Genomic DNA, 20,105 nt, shown 5'->3' with positions numbered 1-20,105 from the left:
GTAAATAACCACCCTTTCCTCCCGAGGTCAGAACCCTTGAGACGTCAGTGGAGAAGTTAGGACAAAATACTAGCATGATTACCATGAACGCTGCCTTGCACAAACCTGGCCTAGGAGGGCTGGGACCGAAATTGGCCCAGAGCTGTGCTTCCTCCTGCCCTGTACGCGTCGTGCGGCCCCTGTGAGGAGCAGGCCCGGCTGTGTGCACGGCGGGTCAGGCTGTACCCCAGCCTGTTCTCACAGTTAACCTGTCATCTCCTGCTTTTTCCCTGCTCCATGCCCCCATGCAGAAACAAAGCAGGTGTCCCCTCCGCAGTCTTTTCTTACTCTCTATGGGTAAATTCCGCTCAGAGATTGATAAAGTACGCCTAACATTCGTAATCATTGGCTCTTTCAGGTCAAAGTTGCAATCCTGAAGTACATTGAGTCCCTCGCCAGGCAGATGGACCCGACAGATTTTGTGAACTCCAGTGAGACAAGGCTCGCTGTTTCTAGAATTATAACCTGGACGACAGAACCAAAGAGCTCGGACGTGAGAAAGGTATGTCCAGGGAGCTGAAGTCCAGCTCCACCTGCGGACCGTTCTGAGGTGTGTGTCGGGAGCTGGCAAACCGCCTGCACAGCGACGCAGACCTCTGCCCCCTGTCCTGCGACACGGGCTGTGCTCTCCGCTCCACTGGTTCCCTTCTTTGAGGTTCAGAATGAGGATCTGAACTCTTGTGGGGTCGGGGTACCGGGGTGCTGTTTTGTTGCTTGTTTTAATCCGCAGGAGAGAAACATTTGCTGGTTTCTCCTGAAACGGCACACTGAGAGGCGTGGGCCGTGGTTAAGGGGGCACAGGTCCTGTATCTCTGTTAGGAGCCTCCTGCTTTAGGACCGTCACAGGATGGGCTCGTGCATGTTGGCAGCGTGAGGCACTCCCGACACGCTGCCAGCACACAGGAGGTGTGAGTTACGACTCTGCTTCTCTTGCTCTCTCCTGTCTGTGCCATGTTCTGCTACACTTGAATTCCACACATGGCTGTCATTCTTTACTTTATATATAAACTAACAGGCCTTTAAAAGTTACTTTTAAAAACCGGATGTCAGGTCTACTTTCAGACTAAGAGTGCTTGATTTTGAATATTTATGTAGAGTCATGAACATTGCATTTTTTTTTCTTCTGCACTATATGCCTTCCATAGCCATCCCCGCCAAAATAGGCCTCGGGGCAGAGTTGGTAACCTGGGCCACGTGGGTCCAGGCAGGGCAAGGGTGTTAGCGAGCTGGTGTAGTTGCAGACGCAGCCCTTCTCTGGTGGCATCTGAGGCGGGGGACCAGCTCTCTGAATGGCGTCTTTGGGGTGGTCCCTGCCCTTCTGACTCACGTCCGTCATGTCGTATGGACTAAGTTGTCCAAGGCCAAAGGAACGAGGGCAATTTATTAAAGCACCCATCCACAGTTATTGTCCTAATATTATCTCATATCTTTGACTTGTGACCCTTTTTAAAACCTTTTAATATTTATCAAAGGGGCATTTCACTGGCAACTGTAATTTCGCCACTAATCCTGTTTTGAATTGGGGGCTGTGGGGTTATAGGGGTGGAATGAGTTGCTTGGTTTAAAAGTCAGATGCAGATATTTCTGTGGAAAAATTTTCAGAAGCACAGAATAAGCACAGAGCCTCAAATGCAGCTTCCTGCCTTAGTCATGGCACGTACGTGTACGTGTGTTTTGTGTTGAGGGTGACTTAGATACCCCCCGCCCTCGTGGGGCTGAGATGCACTTCAGGCGTGCACGTCGTCATGGTCAGGGCCTGTGTGGGACCCCTCACTTCCATCACTGTGTCTGCTCTCTCTGTACATGCCCTCTCTCTCCATTTACAAACTGGAACCAGGGCTTATTGTCCCAACTGTTCTAATCAGGACACTAAAGGAACTTCTCCCTTGACGTACCTAGTGTGGCGCACCAGAACACTCAACTTTCTTTAGTACCAGCTCCAGTCAAATATGGTTTGGACATGGAAGTTATTGCCAGAAATCCTGTGACTTTAACTCGTCTACTGTTTGGTCTTCAGCACTGAATTTCAGCTGTTTGGGTCACACAGCCTGGCCTGCCCTCCCTTCTCCCTCCCCGCGGTGAGGACCGCTGACACCTCACCTGCAGGCGCGGCTCCAGCCTGCGCCCTGCGACGTAATCCTGGGCTTCCGAGGAGCCTGGAGACCTTCACATCAGTCTCTGTCAGTCCCGGCTGCAGTTAGTCAGCTGAGATTCTGTGCTCTGCCCTAAGCAGTTTGACTGACTTGGTGTAGAAGGGAGCAGGGTCATTGTTTTGTGTGTGACTGGGGTTCCCTCCACACTTGGCTGATTTCCAGTGCCCAGGGCTGAGGCCCCTGATTCACACCATGACCCTGGGGCTGAGCCTCAAGACACATAGACTGCAGGTGTCGTCCTGGTGTCTTCAGGACGAGGCCTGGCCTTGCTGCGCCCGGGCCCTTCCCCGCTCTCCAGCTGTCGCTTTCCTGCCCTGCTCAGCACCTCGCATACCATCCGTAGGAACAAAGTCGGCATTTAAGAACTGTTTTGAATGAGTTAATGAGTGATAAATACCCAAGGAGAAATGATTTAATTTCAAGTTAACATTTTGAAGCCATCATTTTCAAAACCATGCCCTGTATTTGGCCTCTGTATTAGTTTTCTGTCACCTAAAAAATTGCCATAAACTTATTAGCAGCTTGAGACTACACACATTTATTGTCCTACGACGTTGTGGATCGGGAGTCTGGCACATGTCCTCTGGGCTCTGTGCTCAGTCTCCTGTCTTGTCTTCCAGCCCCTGGTCCCTGGCCTGTCCACTCTTCTGGAGGTGGGCCTCGGTGCTTGCTCTCAGGCCGACTGTCAGCAGGGGGCGTCCTCGGCTCACGGAGGCCCTGGCAATCCCTCCGTGGCCTCCTCAGCCCGGCACTTTACTGCTTCAGAGCCAGCAGGAGAACGTTTGAAGAAGTCATGTCCTGAAACTTACCCAGTTTGATGAAAAACGTTCATCTACACATCTGAGTAGCTTAGCAGACTCCAAGTAGGGTTAAAAAAGTCATTATCAGATGGTGGGAGGCCGCAGGTGGAGAGATCCTGAAAGCAGCTGCTTCCCCATCAGACGTACGGGGGGGGGGGGGGGACAGAGGCAGTGCAGTGATGCCAGCAGGAGACCTTGGTTTACTCTCTCTCTAAGGGCTCACCTGATTAGGTCAGACCCACCCAGAATTAACAAGAAGTCAGCTGATTTGGAGGCACTTTCATGACCTTCTGCCTCACAGCAGAAGAGTGGGGGTGACATTCATCACATTCACAAGCCCGCCTCACTCGAGGGGAGAGGATTATACCAGGCTCAGACACCAGGAGGAAGGAATCCTGGGGTCTCTTTTTCCGTGGGTTGGCATAAGTCTTCCACGGTTAGTTATTTGGTAATTCTGTAGCTCTTCCTTAAATAGGGAGCTCTTTTCCCTGCCTGCACAAAGGTGATGAGGTTCAGCTTAGCAGATGCATCTCTGTATTGAGTGCATGTGAGTTTTCCTGCCATCCGAGACACCTTCAGCCGTGCACATCCAGCACAGCGGGCGCTAGTACACCCTTGTTAACTGGCTTCAAATGGGGTGTTAGAGCGTAGTGTTCAAACACGTGTTCTTTTGCCCCATAACCACCTCCCACAGCTGTGCATTTGGGCACCGCAGATTAAACCTCCCTAGGAGGAGAGTCACTTCCACTTCTGTGCTCCATTTTGATGTTCCGTGCACCAGGTATTTATACAAATATGGATGCCACTGGCAGTGCTGCCACTGCCTTACCCAGGAGCTTGAGATGCGTTGGAGGATGGTCTCAAGGAATGTATTAAGTACATGAAAACATTTAGAAATTGAGAGTGAAATTCTTCTCTAAGGTTCAGAATTGTTGTTACCATTTATTTTGAAGCTGTAAAGAAATAAAACGTACTATTTTTACCTGGATAATTTAATGCACTAAAAATATGCTTAGTTATCTATTTTAAGTAAATTTACATTTTGCCTCATCTATCACTTGCAGAGTTATTAAAACATTGTATGACGTGCTAGGGAAATCTTGGTTATTTGAAAGCACTTTGTGATCATGAACCAAGTCCTCCTGTTGGTGTCCTTATTTAATTTCTTAAGAGTAGGACAAAGTTACAGATCAATATCAGAAAAAAAAAAAGAAATACAACCCCAGTCACCTCACACCCATCAGAATGGCCATCATTAACTAGTCCATAGACATAGATTCTGGAGAGGATGTGGAGAAAGGGGAACCCTTCTACACTGTTGGAGGGAATGTAAATTGGTGCAGCCACTCTGGAGAACAGTATGGAGGTTTCTTAAAAAACTAAAAATAGAAAATACGTATGATCCAGCAATCCCACTCCTGAGCATTTATCCAGAGAAAACTCCAGTTCGAAAAGACACATGCACCCCAATGTTCACAGCAGCACGATTTACAATAACCAAGACATGGAAGCAACCTAAGTGTCCATGAACAGAAGACTTGAGTAAAGAAGTTCTGATGTATTTGTACAATGAAATACTGCTCAGCCATAAAAAATAATAAAATAATGCCATTTGCAGCAACACAGATGGACCTAGAGATGATCATATTGAGTGAAATAAGTCAGGCAGAAAGACAAATACCATATGATATGACTTAAATGTAAAATCTTTAAAAATGACACAAATGAACTTACTTACAAAACAAAAATAGACTCACAGACATAGAAAACAAACTTATGGTTACCAGGGGTTGAGGAGGGGGATAAATTAAGTTTGTGACTAGCAGATACAAACTACTATCTATAAAATAGAGAAACAACAAGGCCCTACTGAATAGCACAGAGAGTAATAACCTGTAATGGAAAAGAATCTGAAAATATGTGTATGTGTGTGTATAACTGAATCTCTTTGTTGTACATGAGAAACTAATACAACATTTTAAATCAACTATATTTCAGTAAAAAGTGGTATTAAAAAAAAAAAGAATAGTGCAAGATTACCACAAAAAAAAAAAAAAGAAAAGAAAAGAATAGGGTGAGGTTATGTTGTAAATACCAGAAGAGCCCTGCAGTCAGAAATCTATGCAGGAAACCCTCATCCTTGGAGAGTATTAATGTTATGCCAAGAATACAAGGGAAGTTTGCAGGCATGCAGTTCACTCTCCGTAAGTGTTAAGACCATATTTGTGAAAGCACTTTAGAAACATTTTAAGCTGATACAACTCTGATTGTGGACTTCAGCAGTTTTGATATTTTGTTTCCCATTTTGTCTCAGTGTTGTGGGGTGTTTTCTATTTTAGAGTGTTGTGGGGTGTTTAAATATTTAAGACGTTAAGGAGGGAAGACACACAACTAAAACAGAAGACACGAGCCAAGTCCCTGGTGAGGTGTGCTTACCTGGCTGGAGGGAGTGGGCTGGATGGAAAAGCCCCATCCAGACTGTAACTCCTCTTTCCAAAGTGACCTTTTTCAGTTTCTAAGTGTGGGAGTCCTGGCTAGTCGTGTTGTCCAAACTATACAGAAGTACACTGGACCTTTCTTCGTGCACTGTGTTCATAATAAGATCATACAGCGCATTCCCAGAAGAAAGTGGATTCTTGGGTCTGATCTCCGGTGACCTGCCTGCGCTCCTTGTTGGAGGTGTGAGCAAGTAATTTGCCTCTGAATTCTTGTTTATCATCCATGAAATAGGACCTAGAACAGCAACGACAGCACTAGCTTTGGGCACTGTTGGGAGGACTCATCGCAATAAAGTATTAAAACGTAAATGGTACCCTGCTTGCTCTTGTGACCTCGGCTCTTCTTATTTGAGGGTTGCTTTGGTCTTGCTGCTGCAGTTTGTGGAGCAAAGTGAGACCCACATGTTTTCCCACATTGAAGAGGTTTCCCCACCAGTCAGAGGGAACATGGTCGTGACAACAGAATTTTTAACAGTCTGTTCATATTTAAGGGCTCAGAATCCCTGCATATTTCCTTATTATATGTGATTCTCCGACACTGAGCACTTATTCTGTCAAATGAAATAACAGGTTTAGCCCCCAGATGTTTTGGGAAATGTGGGAAACAAAGGAAAGGCAAAGAAACTGGAAATTATAAAAATGCTGTGGCCTGGAGCAGGAGGAGTATACAGATAGCCTTCAAAGTTTGAAATTTCTAATTGAAAACAATTTTAAGTCTCTGATTATAGAGGCAGCATGCTCTAAATCTGAAAGCCAAGGGTTTTACTATCAAGTGAGATTTGAATCTCCGCTTAACTATGCCTCTGCCTCCTTACAGTCTCCTCTTGGCGTCTTTGATCTTCCGTTTCATCCTGTAAAGCAAGACTCCTCCTGCTTCCAGGGAGGGTGCGACTTAGCAAATGACTGAGGTTTACAGCTGGTAGACACTGTGGTTTCTTATTACTCCTATGGTTATTATTCTTGAACTTTTAGATTCTGTAGTCTCTCTCTCTATATATGATTTCAGAAACAAAGCCGAATGCTTTCACAGCTTACAGATAACCATGGTTTTAAGCACTTGCTTCTTGTCTCTGACCAAGTCCTCCCACCCTCCTGTTTGTCAGTCCCCCCTCCCGCGTGGTCGAGCAGGTGGCGATTTCCCTGCTAGGTCAGCTTCAACCTGCTCTGGGCCTGGAGAAGGAAACTTGGAAGAAAATTGTAAACAGGTAGATTGAAAACTGTGTACTAATTTGAAGAGACACTGTCACTGTTTGCATTTTAGATTATTAATCCTGATTATCCTTGTGAAGACACTGAGGAGGTTTTTTTGAAGAAACCTAAAATTAATACAACACTGTGTGAGAGAGGGAGAGTGCATGTGCCTGCCCGTGTACATGTCTGTGCTTTGGTGTGTCGTGTGATTAACTACGTCCCCAAAGAAGTGGGCCAAATTTTGGCCAAATTTTAGCCAATTCTTAACGAACTAGCAAAGGAGAGATACATCGGAAGATTCCAAAATACCTTCACTTTGGTGATTTTCCAAAGCAATTTTAATGACAATCTGAAGAGAGCAGTAATAGTTGTTTAATGAAAGGAGAAAACTCCTTTTCCTCTCAAGTTTTAAATTTTCCCTGATTAGTACCGACACTGAAGCATTTGTCAGAGTTTAACTGACCTCCCTTCTGGAAGAATTCTTCCCTGCTCTGAGGTACACAGCACTCAAGGCGGCTGACAGCCCTGGGAGTCCTTTCCAGACCTGAGCAGTGAGATTGGAAGGACTTCTTCCCTCACCCCCAAATTCCACTGCAGGGGCATCAGTGGGGATCATTTCCTTTTAATTCGCCACCCAATCTTTCAGGTACACTGCCCTGGAGTTTTCCGTTAGAAACGTCTACCTGCAGATGAATATTCTAGGACCATCACCATCTCATTCCTTTTCCAACTGTGATGTAAGATCTTTTACAGATAATACGTTCAAATGAGCATTTCTATCCATTTCTAGGTCATATTAGAAAAAGATTTTACTTTGAAAACAGCTTTAAGCCAAATGGCTACTTTTGAAAACTATGTAAAATCATTTACATTTTGTGTTTTGGAGAACGCACAAATGAGTTATAGTCATTTCTGCATATAAATAACACATGTACTATCTGTCCAGCTAGTTATATTTTCAGAATTCTCTCTTTCTCTTTGGTTTCTAAGCAAAATTTGATTTCAGGGTTGTTGAGAGGAGGCTCCGGGTGGGTCAGCAGGGGCTGTCTGCCGCTCCCCCTCCCATCGGACCAGAGTCCCTGATGCAAAGCAGCGCAGCCTCTGGGCTGCCACGTGGCAGCCCTCTTGTTCCTGAAAGATCCCCAGTTTTATCATTTGCTTCATGAATAACCCCAAGGAGGTTTGTAGTGTTAGATATCTTGTCATTCTGGGAGGAAATTAGATCTAAAGACAGTGGCACATTCCACGTGAAAACATACTATTCACAAATGTAATACATTGTATAATTTTCTAATGCCACTTTCAGTCAACAAAAAATAAGTGCCTAAGCTTTCTTACTAAATTGGTGACATTGATTTTTTTTTCCCTGCCAAAACTCAAGACTGCTGCTTTCCTTCTCTGAAGTGTGGTGTTTTCTGCATGCATTTTTTTCTAACATCTAATAAAACTTTTTTATTTTTTTGTTTGTTTTTTAATGCACAGGTTACTTTGCATGATTTGGGGAATTTGCTTTTATACAAATACACAATTTGTATTAACAGTGTGTTAAATTGATGGTGAAACAGGTTTTCAGATAATGATTTATTAAACATGTTTCCATAATGAAATATAGAAATGTGTTTTAGCACAATCGGTAATAATGGTTTTTGCCTGTGTCATGGAGGCACACTGGCCCTTATGACTTAATTTTTGCAAAGGCTATTAATGACCAGGGGAAAAAGATCCTTTTGTCCAATGTTGTGCTTAATGAATGCTTTTGACGTTTTAGAAGATAGTTTTTGAATGTGAAAAAATATTATTCTACTGATATTTTAAAATTTATAATCACTTTTTATTTTTGGTTAAATACATTTGGGTCTTTGGGTTTTTTTTTTCCCCTTCTCCAGGTACACAATAGTAGTTTTGTTTTAACTGTACCTAGAATTAATTTTAATGTTATAAAAATACTGAAATATTTTGTTTATTTCTAAAGCATTTCTCAGCGAACATGTTTTTATGTAATATTCTGTATCATGGGAAGATATTTAGAATAATTATTGCAAACCTAAGAATTACAGTCTTTGGAAAAATAAACATTTTCCAAATGTTTTCATAATATTCATAATGATTTTCATATGTTTTCCTTTCTTTTGGCTCTTAGACATTTGTAAAAAATGCCTGTCAGTAGTTACTAAAGTTTTCTTTTGGCATAGTTTTTCCAAATCAAAGCCCTCGTAACTAACCCCTCAGCCTAAGCACGAGCACCGCCAGCAGCACCTAACTCACTGGGCTCTGCGTCTCCTCGGTGCTGCCGCTGTAGCCACTTGCTTCCCCCTCCGTCGCTGCTAAGTGATGACAAGCAGTCCTGCACCTGTTGTCTCTGATAAAGAACAGTACCATATAAATCTGGTCTGCCTCAATGCATAGATGTAAAAGTACGAGTTTTTCAGGTGTACTTTAGCTCTCTCTTCTTCTAATTATTTCTCAGTCACTAAGAAAAGTGGTTTCTCAAGATAACCCAGTGGTAGCTTGTTTAGAAATCTGTTCTCTAAAGGGGAGGGCATAGCTCAATGGTAGACTGTGTGCATAGTGTGCATGAGGTCCTGGGTTCAAACCCCAGTACCTCTGTTTAAAAATAAATAGGTAAATAAATAAATAAACCTAATTACACCCCCCCAAAAAGAAAAACCTGTTCTCTCCAGGGTACCCTGGGAGCCTTGTCCAGTGCTAATGTATTAGAGCAAATAGTCCTTAAGTCTTTTAAAAATCTTTGGTTGTTTGATTTACATATTTACCAGCTTTGTTCCGAGTACTTGACAGCTAAGGAGAAGTTACAGGACCTGATGCCCAGGCTGTTGAATGAAGCAGGGCTTATTTGCCATATTGAAGTTTATATGTTAGTTACGGTTGATGACACTGTTTTCTCCAGGTGTGGTTTGTTTTTGTTTCTTATGGTGAAGATGCCCTCTTATTATTCTAGTCGTACAAAAGAGTTTCCTCTTAAAAACAATCTTAATGAGCGTTTGACCAAGATTTGCAATCGTAGTAACAGAAATTAATCATGTTTTTTCTAGGCAGCACAAATCGTGCTAATCTCTCTGTTTGAATTGAACACTCCTGAGTTTACAATGTTACTTGGTGCCTTGCCAAAAACATTCCAGGATGGTGCCACCAAACTCCTGCATAACCACCTCAAGAACTCCAGTAACACCAGTGTGGTGAGTGCCCTGTGACCCCATCCCTTGTCTAGAACTTACGCTGATGGGTGGTGGCTTGCTTCTTCTCTCTGTGATGGTGGCTCTCAGGCATGGGGCCTCATCTGACCCTGCCACTCTCCCAGTGAGTGAACACACCTGGTAGTTAAATACGGCCTTTTTCTCAGGTTAGGTTGTTCAGTTGGACTTGTACTCGGTCATTCAGTCACTCAGTTACCTCTTCTGTCGCACTGTGAAGATACAAGTGGTAACTCTGTCTGTTGTTGCTCCAGCACAGCTAACCTCACTCACTCAGCTTTAGGGGTGCTTGTGCGACAGTTCTCCATCCACTTCTGGTTTGTGTGCACTTAAAATAGGCCGTACGACTCTGGGAGGAAGCACCCTGATTGTGCAGACTCTGCCCAGTTAGCCTCATGTGGGCCCAGGGCTCGGGAGAGGTGGGGCTGTGCCGTGCTGACCCCTTGTGTGATGTTCTCCCACCTTCGCCCAGGGCTCCCCAAGCAGCACGATCGGCCGGACTCCGTCCCGACACACCAGCAGGACCAGCCCCCTGACCTCACCCACCAACTGCTCCCATGGGGGCCTGTCTCCAAGGTAAAGCCATTTCAACAGAGTGGGAAACGCAAGCACCCCAACAGCCATCAGCCTGTTTCTAGGGTTTTAGACCAAGCTTAGTCCCCAAAGTGTGTGGCACTGGGAGGCCATGGGTCCTATTCCTCACCAGATCTGAACTCTGTCATTTTGGGCAAAGCGAGTAACTGGTATTGTGAAATGCGTGGTTTCTGAGATTCTTCTAGCTCTAAACACTTCCTAATGTTTTAAAGATTTTTAAACTAAGGTAACATTTAGTACTGTTCCACATAGGAACCATTTAGAGACTCATCACCTATTCTGTACGTGATAGAAACCCCTGAAGGTTTTCGGTCATCAAAGGCAATCATGTAATCAGCCCACGCATAGTTTGGGGTGGCTTTCCCACCACGTGGCCATCCCACACATGGCTGCTGTCACCTGGGGTCACGTTGGCCACAGGATGCGGCTCTGGAGGGTGGGTTCAGAACCGAGGACAGAGACTGGATCAGCATTGCAGACTTCTGTTGGGACCATGTGAATGTTGGCCTTCAGAGTCCGAGGCAGCAACTTAAAAAGAGAAAGGCTTTGTCTGGAGACCAGAGCCTTTAGCGGGCCCTGTACAGCAGCTCTCGGACCCCCCTGCTGTGTGCTGGTTTCCCATGGCCATATGCGGAGCGTGGCCCTGTAGGCCCACTTTTTAGGAAAGAGCCCACTGCCTGCACCTGTCAGAGTCATATAAGCCATGCTTATCTCTGGGAAGTACCGATCTTTGGGGCCACTAACAAGAATCAGAGCTGTCTCTCGATTTGTTGACACCAGGATCTGAAAACTGTAAGAAAATACCACAAGTATGCCATATCCCTTTAGGAGTTACCTCTTTAGTAGGATTTCAAGACATAAGTGCCTTTAAATCTAGATTTTGAAATGATCAGGGGTTTTACAAACCCCTCTGTCCTTTCTCAAGTTATCATATAAATATTTTGGGATGTGTCAAATTTGTATTTCTCTCTTGGAGAAACAAATTGTTTTGTGTATTTATAGTGTCCTAGTGTGTGTGGACTATGTTTAGTTTAAACATAGCCTTATGTTTAATATACTGGGTATCCAGGGTACCTCCTAAGGTGTCCTGGTGCTGTATTCAGGTGGAGTGAAGTGTGGCGTGGTGTCTCCAGATATGGCCGTGTTGTCCTGACTTGAGCAGGGGGACGTCGAGTACCATTAGTGGAGACCAGAAGCTAATGAAGATGTTCGACTTTCCCCAAGTCTGACTGAGGCTCAAACGGCTGTCTTTTAAATGTTAATATCTGGATATAAATTATATGGCTTGTCTTAAATGACCCCAGTGTTGCCAGTAAAATCATAGCATTCTCTTTCTGGGTAGGGGAGAATTTTATGGAAAACAGTATTCTCTGTAAATTGTTCCTTCTGTTTAGAAGTGACGCTTCTGCAATGTGAGTAATCTGTTCTTCCACAACACACAGCTCACGTGTCTTATCTTCTAGTTACTTCATTAACACATTCTTTAGGTCATGAACAAAAGGTAAAACTCAAATTAAGTGTTTTATTATTATATGTACTAATAGTCTAAGTAAAAGGCTGGTGGGGGCTGCTAGCATAATCTATCAGAGGTAACAACTGGCTAAGTATTAATCTTCATGGATCCCCAAATTAAAAATCTAATGTATTTTTCCAGGTTACCAGTCATTCTTAACTGGTCTGATCTGAATTTTTACTCTTAGGTCCACAGGTCAGTGGAAGAAATGAGAATTATTTTCAGTATTAGGAAGTCCGACTATAGCCTAAATATTTTATCAGTGACTCCTTCTTTCAGGAATTAGTTGTATAGTTTCTTTTTTTAAACAACATACCCTCAGTCAGTGTGTAACTAGCCAGAACGGCCTTAGCCAACTTGAACTCAACAGAATAAATGATTTTTCTCACAACTGAAACCGTCCAGAATTAGGAAAAGCTGCCTTGTGTGGTCATATCACTGGGAATATTCAAATAGGCCACATAGTTTCTACTAGGAGATTTGTAAAAAGAAATGAACTCTTGCACTAAAGAGGAGAACATACTAGGTTACCACATTCTGAGTAGGTGATAGATTCTACTGGATATAATCTCAGCTATTTTTCTGAGCAGTGCTCTGGAAACATTTATCTTCTATGACCTGCTATTCTTTGGAATCATCTTGATCATGTGATGTTAGCCTTTTATTGCCAGTTATTTGTTTTTAATCTAATTTGGAGTATCAAAAATAGAACTAGTATTTTTTTTAGTACTAAAATTCTACCTTCAGATTATGGTAGTAATAAAATATTCTAAAATGATGGACACATTTAATTTGGTAGTTGTTTTTTTTTTAAACAAGTCACTAGTGAGGAATTCATTTTTATCAACCCAGTACTAGTGGAGAGGCCATAGCTCAGAGGGCAGACGTGTGTGAAACGCTCCGTCAGCTGTTGTTTCTGTGGGAGGGCGGAATCACCGCTCCTCCAGCAGGTGAACACTCTCCGGGCAAGTGTGGACAGAAGACATGGCCTGGGGCGTTTGGTCACTAAGCACCTGTTTCTATTTTAGCTCATTTTACCCAATGTGATTTATGTCACATGAAACATAGGGTTGCTAGGGGCTTCAGAAATTCGGGCAAGCCCTTTCCTTTTGAGATAAAAGTGGGTGGTGGTCCTGACTCTGGTCCACGGCACATTCTCGGTGAACGTGTTGTGGGGCCCTGAGTAGGTAGATACTCTGTGACCCTGCAGTCAACGTGATTTGGGGGTGGATTTCACAGTCATCACATCAGGGGACCAGAGTGGAGGCTGCTGGGAGCCCCCGCCTCCATCCGCCTGGCCGCAGAGTCCGGCTGGGGCACCCAGTCCTCCGTCAGGCTGCAGGGCTGTCCTCTGCACTATTCTCCTCGGCACAGGCATGGCTGGTGGCGGTGCTGCTCGGGGTCTGGCCCCCACCTTGGGTCCCGGTGTGCCTGGATCTGTAGGATCACAGCAGCAGTCAGGCCCAGGCCAGCCCAGCCTATCAGCGCTGTGTGGAAGTGGGGATCGGTGATCTGGATGAGCTCTGACCCTGTGTTGCGATGGGAACGGAAGACGCAGGGCCCGGCTCCTGGCCCCAGGGGTGCTGCTGTCCTCTCTGAAGGGACTAGCCCCAGGGGTCCCGGCTGGGCACCTGTCTGTGCTCGAGTGCTTGGTCTTCCCACTGTCCTCCCTGTCATCCCCTTTGAATTAAGGCCCATAATTCCCTCTTTGGTTCTTTCTAAAATAATTGATTGCAGTATCTGAAAGTAAACATCCATACTTTTCGCATGTAAGTGCTCGTGACATCCTTCCCACGCACTTGTGCCCATGGAAGCACACACACTCTCGTACACTTGAAGTCCCATGTGATTTGAGGAGTAAATGCTTGGCTGGGTGGGGAAGGAGTGAAGACATCTCCCTGAGGACTGAATGGTAAAACGCAGTCTGTTCTCTCTCTATGTCTGGTGAGGTACTGACTCTGACGGAGCCTCGTCGAGGAGCGGGGCTCTGACCCAAGCGTGGCGCCCCGCCCTCCGTTTCTCTCTCTGACTTTGCCCTCTGCCCACTGCAGTCGGTCGTGGGGCTGGAGCGCCGCGGGGCTGGCGAAGCTCACGCCTCCCTCCTCTCAGCCCGGCCCTGCTCCCTCCCACAAGACATTCAGGCTCTCTTGCTCTCCCAGGTAACAGCCAGCTGTCAGCTCGTCGGAGGTGTCACAATATTATTGCATTTCCAGGGTTGTCTCAGGTCTCTGGGAAGCCTCTCCTGCCTCCGGTGTGGCCCCTGCTTTGGCCTTGAGCAGCGGGGTGGAGCCTTGGGGAGAAGTGTGAACAGGTGCGTGGTGTCTGTCGAACCCACGAGTGCAGCCTGTGTCACGGGCACGGAGACCACCTCGCCCGTGGGCAGGCCGCTCAGCGTGGCGCGCAGCCCTCAGAGTGCTGGGGCAAAGCCTGACGCCAGGGCCACCGTGGGTAGTGTCCCGTGTCCTGCTTAGGGCTCAGGGGTCCGCACGCAGTGGCACAGGGGCCTTGCCCTTCTCTGCACCCGCAGCTCTCAGCCCTGTGCTCGGCCTCGTGGCCTGATGTCTCTCACAAGGACTCGGATCCCGAGAGGAAACCCTGCCCTCAGCATGAGCTGTTTTGCCCTCACACACCATCGGGTATGCCGTGTCAGGAAGTCGGGGGGGGGGGGCAGGAGTCATGGCAGACGCTGAGTCTGTGGTACAGAGGAGGGTCCCCAGGTGCTGTTTATTATGGCCCAGAGGTCAGAGAAGCCCTTCCCTGGACCCTAGTTACACGGGCAGAGCCTGGAGCGGCCCAGCCGCCTCCTGCAGTGGAGATGAGGTTGTACCCTCTATGAGGGGGTTGCAACGACATAAGTGTGTTAGTCTTGAAGCTTGGGAGATGGCTTTTGCACAGATGTACCTTCTGCTTTAGAATCCTCAACACAGCGAAACCGTACAAGGTGAACAAGTCAGCAAAATGTTTTAACAGCATCTTTCTTTTGAGACTCACAGCTCAGCTCTGGAAGTAACTTGTAGAGTGTCTGGAGGACCCCGTAGTGAGTGTCTGGATGCACCAGGTTGCGGCAGTGAGGCGGCTGCCGTCCCAGGGCTAGTAAGGCACGTCACCGTCACCGCGGTGCTCCACGAGGTCAGTCAGGCCCCAGAGAGGACGAGCAGTTTACTGCCTGCCCCCCAGGACGCTGGCCTCCGTGTCTTCCTGGGTCCTGAGCTCCCAGAGCTGTCGTGTGTGCAGTCATCCAGCCAGTGCTTGGTGACTAGCTGTGACTTGTGGTAACTAGCGGAGGGACAGAGGGGTGACTGGAGACCTTGACACCTGGAAGACCTACTGGTTATAGAAAACTTAAGAGGGAGGCTATATCCGTCTCTGCCAAGACCCTGTTGATTTCACAACAAGAAACAGTTACCTTTAGTCCATGCCTAGTATCTTTTCCCTAGAAAATAACAAGGAAGAAAGTCTCTGAAGGCAAACTTCCTGTCTCCAGTTTGTCTTTCCCTGGCTCCTGCCCCCGTGATCTGGACCCTTCCCAGCAGGGCACGTCCAGAGCTTCGTTCTGCCCCAGCACTGGGTGACACCGTAGGTCAGTGAACAGTGGCTGATTGAGCAACTCTTCCTAATCTAAAGAACCCTATGAGCCTTTCTTGAGTCTAATCACAGTGTTTACAGGCAACCAGGACCTGGCCTTTAACCCGAAGGATTGTATCTTGGAGCTGAAACGACAGAATGCGGGGGCAGGTGACAGACCCAGCCACGTCTCTGCTGAGAACAGGGGCTTCGTCCCTTTCTGTTCCCCCACGTACTGCTGGTCGGGACCGCATTATCTGTGGTTGCCTGATGATGGCATACCTGGGTTCCTTTTTTCCTTCCAAAATGAAGGCTCATGGGTGTCGATTTGAAAGAACACAGATGCCAAAACACAAAATAGCAAGTAGAGTAGCATTGTCTTTCCTGGAGCTTCAGACCAAGGAGGTCTTCAGACCTCAAGCTAGAGAGTCTGAAAGAAGTGTTGCCAGATTGTTCTGGGTCATGTGTCTTACACTTCTAAATTGGAAGTCTGAGTGGGTTTATCAATTGAAAGTAAGAAGGAGGAATGTTAACTGGCAGAATCCTTTATTTTCTGATTTTAAAAAGAGGCTGCTATCATGCTAAAGTTATGTGAACTGAAATGAAATACTTTAAGATTTAAGTTCAGGTTAAGAATGAGATGAATTTTGTGAAAGCTGACATTTTCTGAAGCGACACTTGGAAAATAATATTGTGACATCCCTTAAAAAGCTGAACGTCCCACCCGACGTCTCCTGTCCATCCTTCATCCTTTCCTTTTTTTTTTCCTTCTGCATGAGCTGTGCTGTTCTTTTTGGTTGTTGCGATGAAAAGTGTTTTAAGGCATCCTTTTACATCTTGTGTACGTACTTTCTGTTTAAGTCATGTCAGTCCTCACGTACGAACACAGCGTACTGGCCGGATGTATAAATGCCCTTGCTCCCGCGTAAGCTGGTGTGCGGGTTCTTGAGCGGTCAGGGAGCCCTGTGCTCCTCGGCTGTGCTTCCTTCACGTTGCAGGGATCTTGCCTCAGACGGATGACCTTGTGAACTTAGAAGGGGTTGGAATCCTGAGTTCTGTTCAGGTTTTTGATTCCGCCTCCCATTGGTGTGTGCATGGAATTTGAGCTGTAAACGTGCTCGGGTTCACATTTCTTTTTCTTTGATGCCAGAGCCAGTCTTTGAGTTGGCGTGTGTTTCTGTGAGCTCTCCAAGTACAGTTGGGGCGCGTGTTTTCTTTGATTCATCAGGAAAGAAGAGTGGGCTCTTATCTGGGCCAGTTTTGCGGTTTTAGGCAAATAGCCTCCATCTCTGAGAGTGACATCGGATTCAGTTCCAGCGCCACCTCGGAAGACACTTGGCTTGTCAGCCCCGAGTCAGTAGGGGTCCTGGCCACTCCAAGTGAGGGCTGTTCAAATCTTGTCTCACTCATCCACCCAGACCCTTGACCCCAGAAAAGGGACGGGTGTGGGGGGGCTGTGGGGGAGCCCTGTAAACAGGAACCCCCTCTTACAGGGACACACAGGCGGGCTCCGTTGCCCTTGGGAAGGAAGGGTCCCACCAGTGAGTGCCTGGTTTCAACAGGAAGATGGCTTTTCTTTAGCCCTCCATCATAATGTCGAATGCTTACCTACCTACAGCCAGAAATTCTTGGCAGTGTCCCCCAAAGTCTCCAGTGTGGCCCAGGACTCTGCTTTTACATTACAGCAGCTCACCTGATCTTTTCATGAAACCAGTGACGTCTCAGCTCAGTCACGGTTTTTAAGTTGCCCTTGGTTGGCTGCGTCTTCATGTTCCGGTTTCTTCACACCACAGTACCCACCCCGTGCTTTTCCTTCTGTTTTTAAGTTCTTGGTGAGGGACAGTGGTGGTTTTTGTTCGTGGGATCTCCTGTCTGCTTCCATGGACTTTTCAGACATCTCAAGGTCACTTGCTCATAAACTGCATCACACCTAGAGGCTATTTAGGATTTTTGCTTTACCTCATGTTTTGCTGTGCTAAGTGTCTAAAAGAACAGCAGTTGATGTCACTTTTCTGTAAGGGACAAACTGTTCCTTGCTTTTTGAAGTGCTTTTAGATTCTCATTTGGAAATGCGACTCATCTGCCCAAGATCTGCTTTTTTGGTGGTGGGGGGGCGGATTAGGTTTATTTACTATTGTTTTTTCATGGAGGTACTAGGGATTGGACCCAGGACCTCGTGTGTGCAAAGTCTGTTTTTGTTGTAAATGCCCAAACAAACTGGCAGAGTTTGATGGCCCAGGGGCTTTCAGGAGCCTGCCGGTGGGGAGGGCCTGACTTTGCGGCATCTCTTGCCACAGGGCTCTGCCCTGCAGGGACACCACCCAGTCCCTTGAGGTCACGTGCTTTGCTCCTTTGAAATTTGTTTGTAACACTAGCCTTCTTTTTAAGTGCCTGTTCCAGGAGGGAGGGTATGCCCAAGTAGTAGAGTGCATGCTTAGCATGCACAGGGGCCTGGGTCCAATCCCCAGTACCTCCACTGAAAAACCAAATAAATAACCTAATTACATCCCCTCTGCGGAAAAAAAAAAAAAAAAAACAAAGGTGCCCATTCCTCCTCTAATTTATTTGTACATTTGAGACCAGTAACGACAAGACTCCTTTTTTCCATCTTCAAGATACGAAAGTCATTTTTCCACTGTCGTTGCCTCGTGCGTTGTCACTGGTGGTCACTGAGTCGTGCCTTCTTCTGTCACTACTGTTTCCCGCCAGCTCTTCCTGTGTCCAGGGCTGGTGGCTTAACAAAAGGTGTCTCCTTTTCATTCCACGTCACCTACAGAAACTGTCTTTATATTCATACATCTGTAAACTATTAGAAGTAATTTCTACCCACACCTCAATTTAAGACAAAGTACCTTTGCCCTTTAGCATGCTGGACTATGACACGGAGAACCTGAACTCTGAGGAAATCTACAGTTCTTTGCGTGGAGTGACAGAAGCCATTGAAAAGTTCAGTTTTCGAAGCCAGGAGGATTTGAACGAGCCAATAAAAGGGATGGCAAAAAGGACTGTGATATCGTAAGTACCCCCAGGCTGACAGAGGTCTCTCTCAATCAAGGATAATAACCACCCCGGCTGAGAGAACTGTGTGTCAATTAAGTGATAGTTCTAAACACTGGCCACTGCAATTACTGAACTTCAAATTTATTTTTATCTTGTAGTTAGAACAGTATTATTTTCAGACGCCCAAGGCAATTTTACGAAATTTCAGTAACCCCCAGCTATCTTGGTGAAGAATGTTAAATGCCCTTTCTCTCAGTTTGCTTTCACTTACCCTGGACATTTTTTGTTCTGTGCTGAGATAAAAGTAGTAAGTCTACACCAGACCCCGGCCTGGTTCGCGGGAAGTTGGGGTGCAGCAGGGGTGGTCAGAGCCGGTCCTGGTGCCCAGGAAGCATCTGCGCAGAGATGATTCCACCCTCTGAGCTGAAGTGTGGGGGTTGGGGGTGGTGGAGGGTGGGCTGGAGCCAAGAGGGGCCTGTGGGAAGGCAGAGGGATAGGATGGCACAGGGTAACTGAAGTGCGGAGTTGAGTGCCCTGTTGGCAACTCCGCCAGGTGCCACCAACGTCCTGACCTCACCCTGGGGCTACTGGAGAGTCTTTGAAGGACTTTTCACCAGGGACATGACATGGCCACACCCACTCTGAGTGGGAGACCAGTCCTCGAGAAAGTTGGGCTGAGTGGGGCACGGGCAGAAACAGGAGAGAACCTGAGTAGGTGCAGGTGCAGCTCGGTGAGACAGCATCTCCTTCAGAGAGGAGCCCTCGGGCGAGACGAGCTCGGGGCCCAATGCGTGTGACTTGCAGGACCTGTGACACTGAGCAGACATGTCCAGTCGACCTGTGGGTAGAGCAGTCTGAGGTGCGGCAGGTGATTTGGGCTGTGGACGGGGGTGAGAGACTGTGTCTAGGTCTCTGATTGGGGTGGTGACTGAGGAAAAGTGGGGGAGACCAGCCCAGAGGAGGTGAGGACGGGTCCTAAGGAGCATCAGCCCTGAGGGAGACAGAGCAGGAGAAGGTAGAAGAGGGACCGCAGGTGGTGGGAGGAAGGTGGGGCCGCAGGCTCAGGGGAACTTTCAGGAAGGACGTGCCAGCAGCAGGGGTCTGTGCAGGAATGTCAAGTCAGATGGGGGTGGGGTGTGTCTTTTTTTTTAACCTGTCCGCATCAAATGTACTATTTTAATCCAAAATACATGGAACACACATTCGCTTACTTGCGTTTTGATGCAGATCCAAGACCTTTTCTTTGAGGTTGGGCCCGTTTGGACTCCGTGTTCTTTCTCTTAAATAGACTTTACACCCAGTTGCAGTCTGCAGTTTCCAGGCTCAGTCTTTCCCGGGGTCCGTTGCAGTTTGTGGGCAGAGTTCAGAGCAGAGCTGAGTGGAAATGAGGTTCTGGTGCATTGAGGAGTGACTTGAGTATGGACTGGAGAGACTTGTGGGGGTCACTCGGGCTTTGACACGGGGGAGACCTGACCTATTTGCAGGCTGAGGGGCCAGTTGAGAGGAAAGGGTTGACTCCGCAGTAGACGGTGGGCTATTGG

General features: G+C 46.8%; 1 protein-coding gene across 1 annotated transcript in view; it reads left to right on the top strand.

The window, feature by feature from the left end:
• Positions 1-20,105, top strand: part of CLASP1 (cytoplasmic linker associated protein 1) — a 192,244-nt gene that overhangs the window by 148,170 nt on the left and 23,969 nt on the right. Inside the window, 5 exon segments of the mRNA XM_032479286.1 lie at positions 398-541; positions 9,735-9,878; positions 10,366-10,469; positions 18,430-18,545; positions 18,548-18,579. Of these exon segments, the coding sequence (XP_032335177.1) occupies positions 398-541; positions 9,735-9,878; positions 10,366-10,469; positions 18,430-18,545; positions 18,548-18,579 (540 nt within the window).

This window comes from Camelus ferus, chromosome 5 (genome assembly GCF_009834535.1).
Source record: "Camelus ferus isolate YT-003-E chromosome 5, BCGSAC_Cfer_1.0, whole genome shotgun sequence".
Classification (NCBI taxonomy): domain Eukaryota; kingdom Metazoa; phylum Chordata; class Mammalia; order Artiodactyla; family Camelidae; genus Camelus; species Camelus ferus.
The sequence above is the reverse complement of the archived record's forward strand: the minus strand, read 5'-3'. Positions and strand labels throughout refer to the sequence as shown.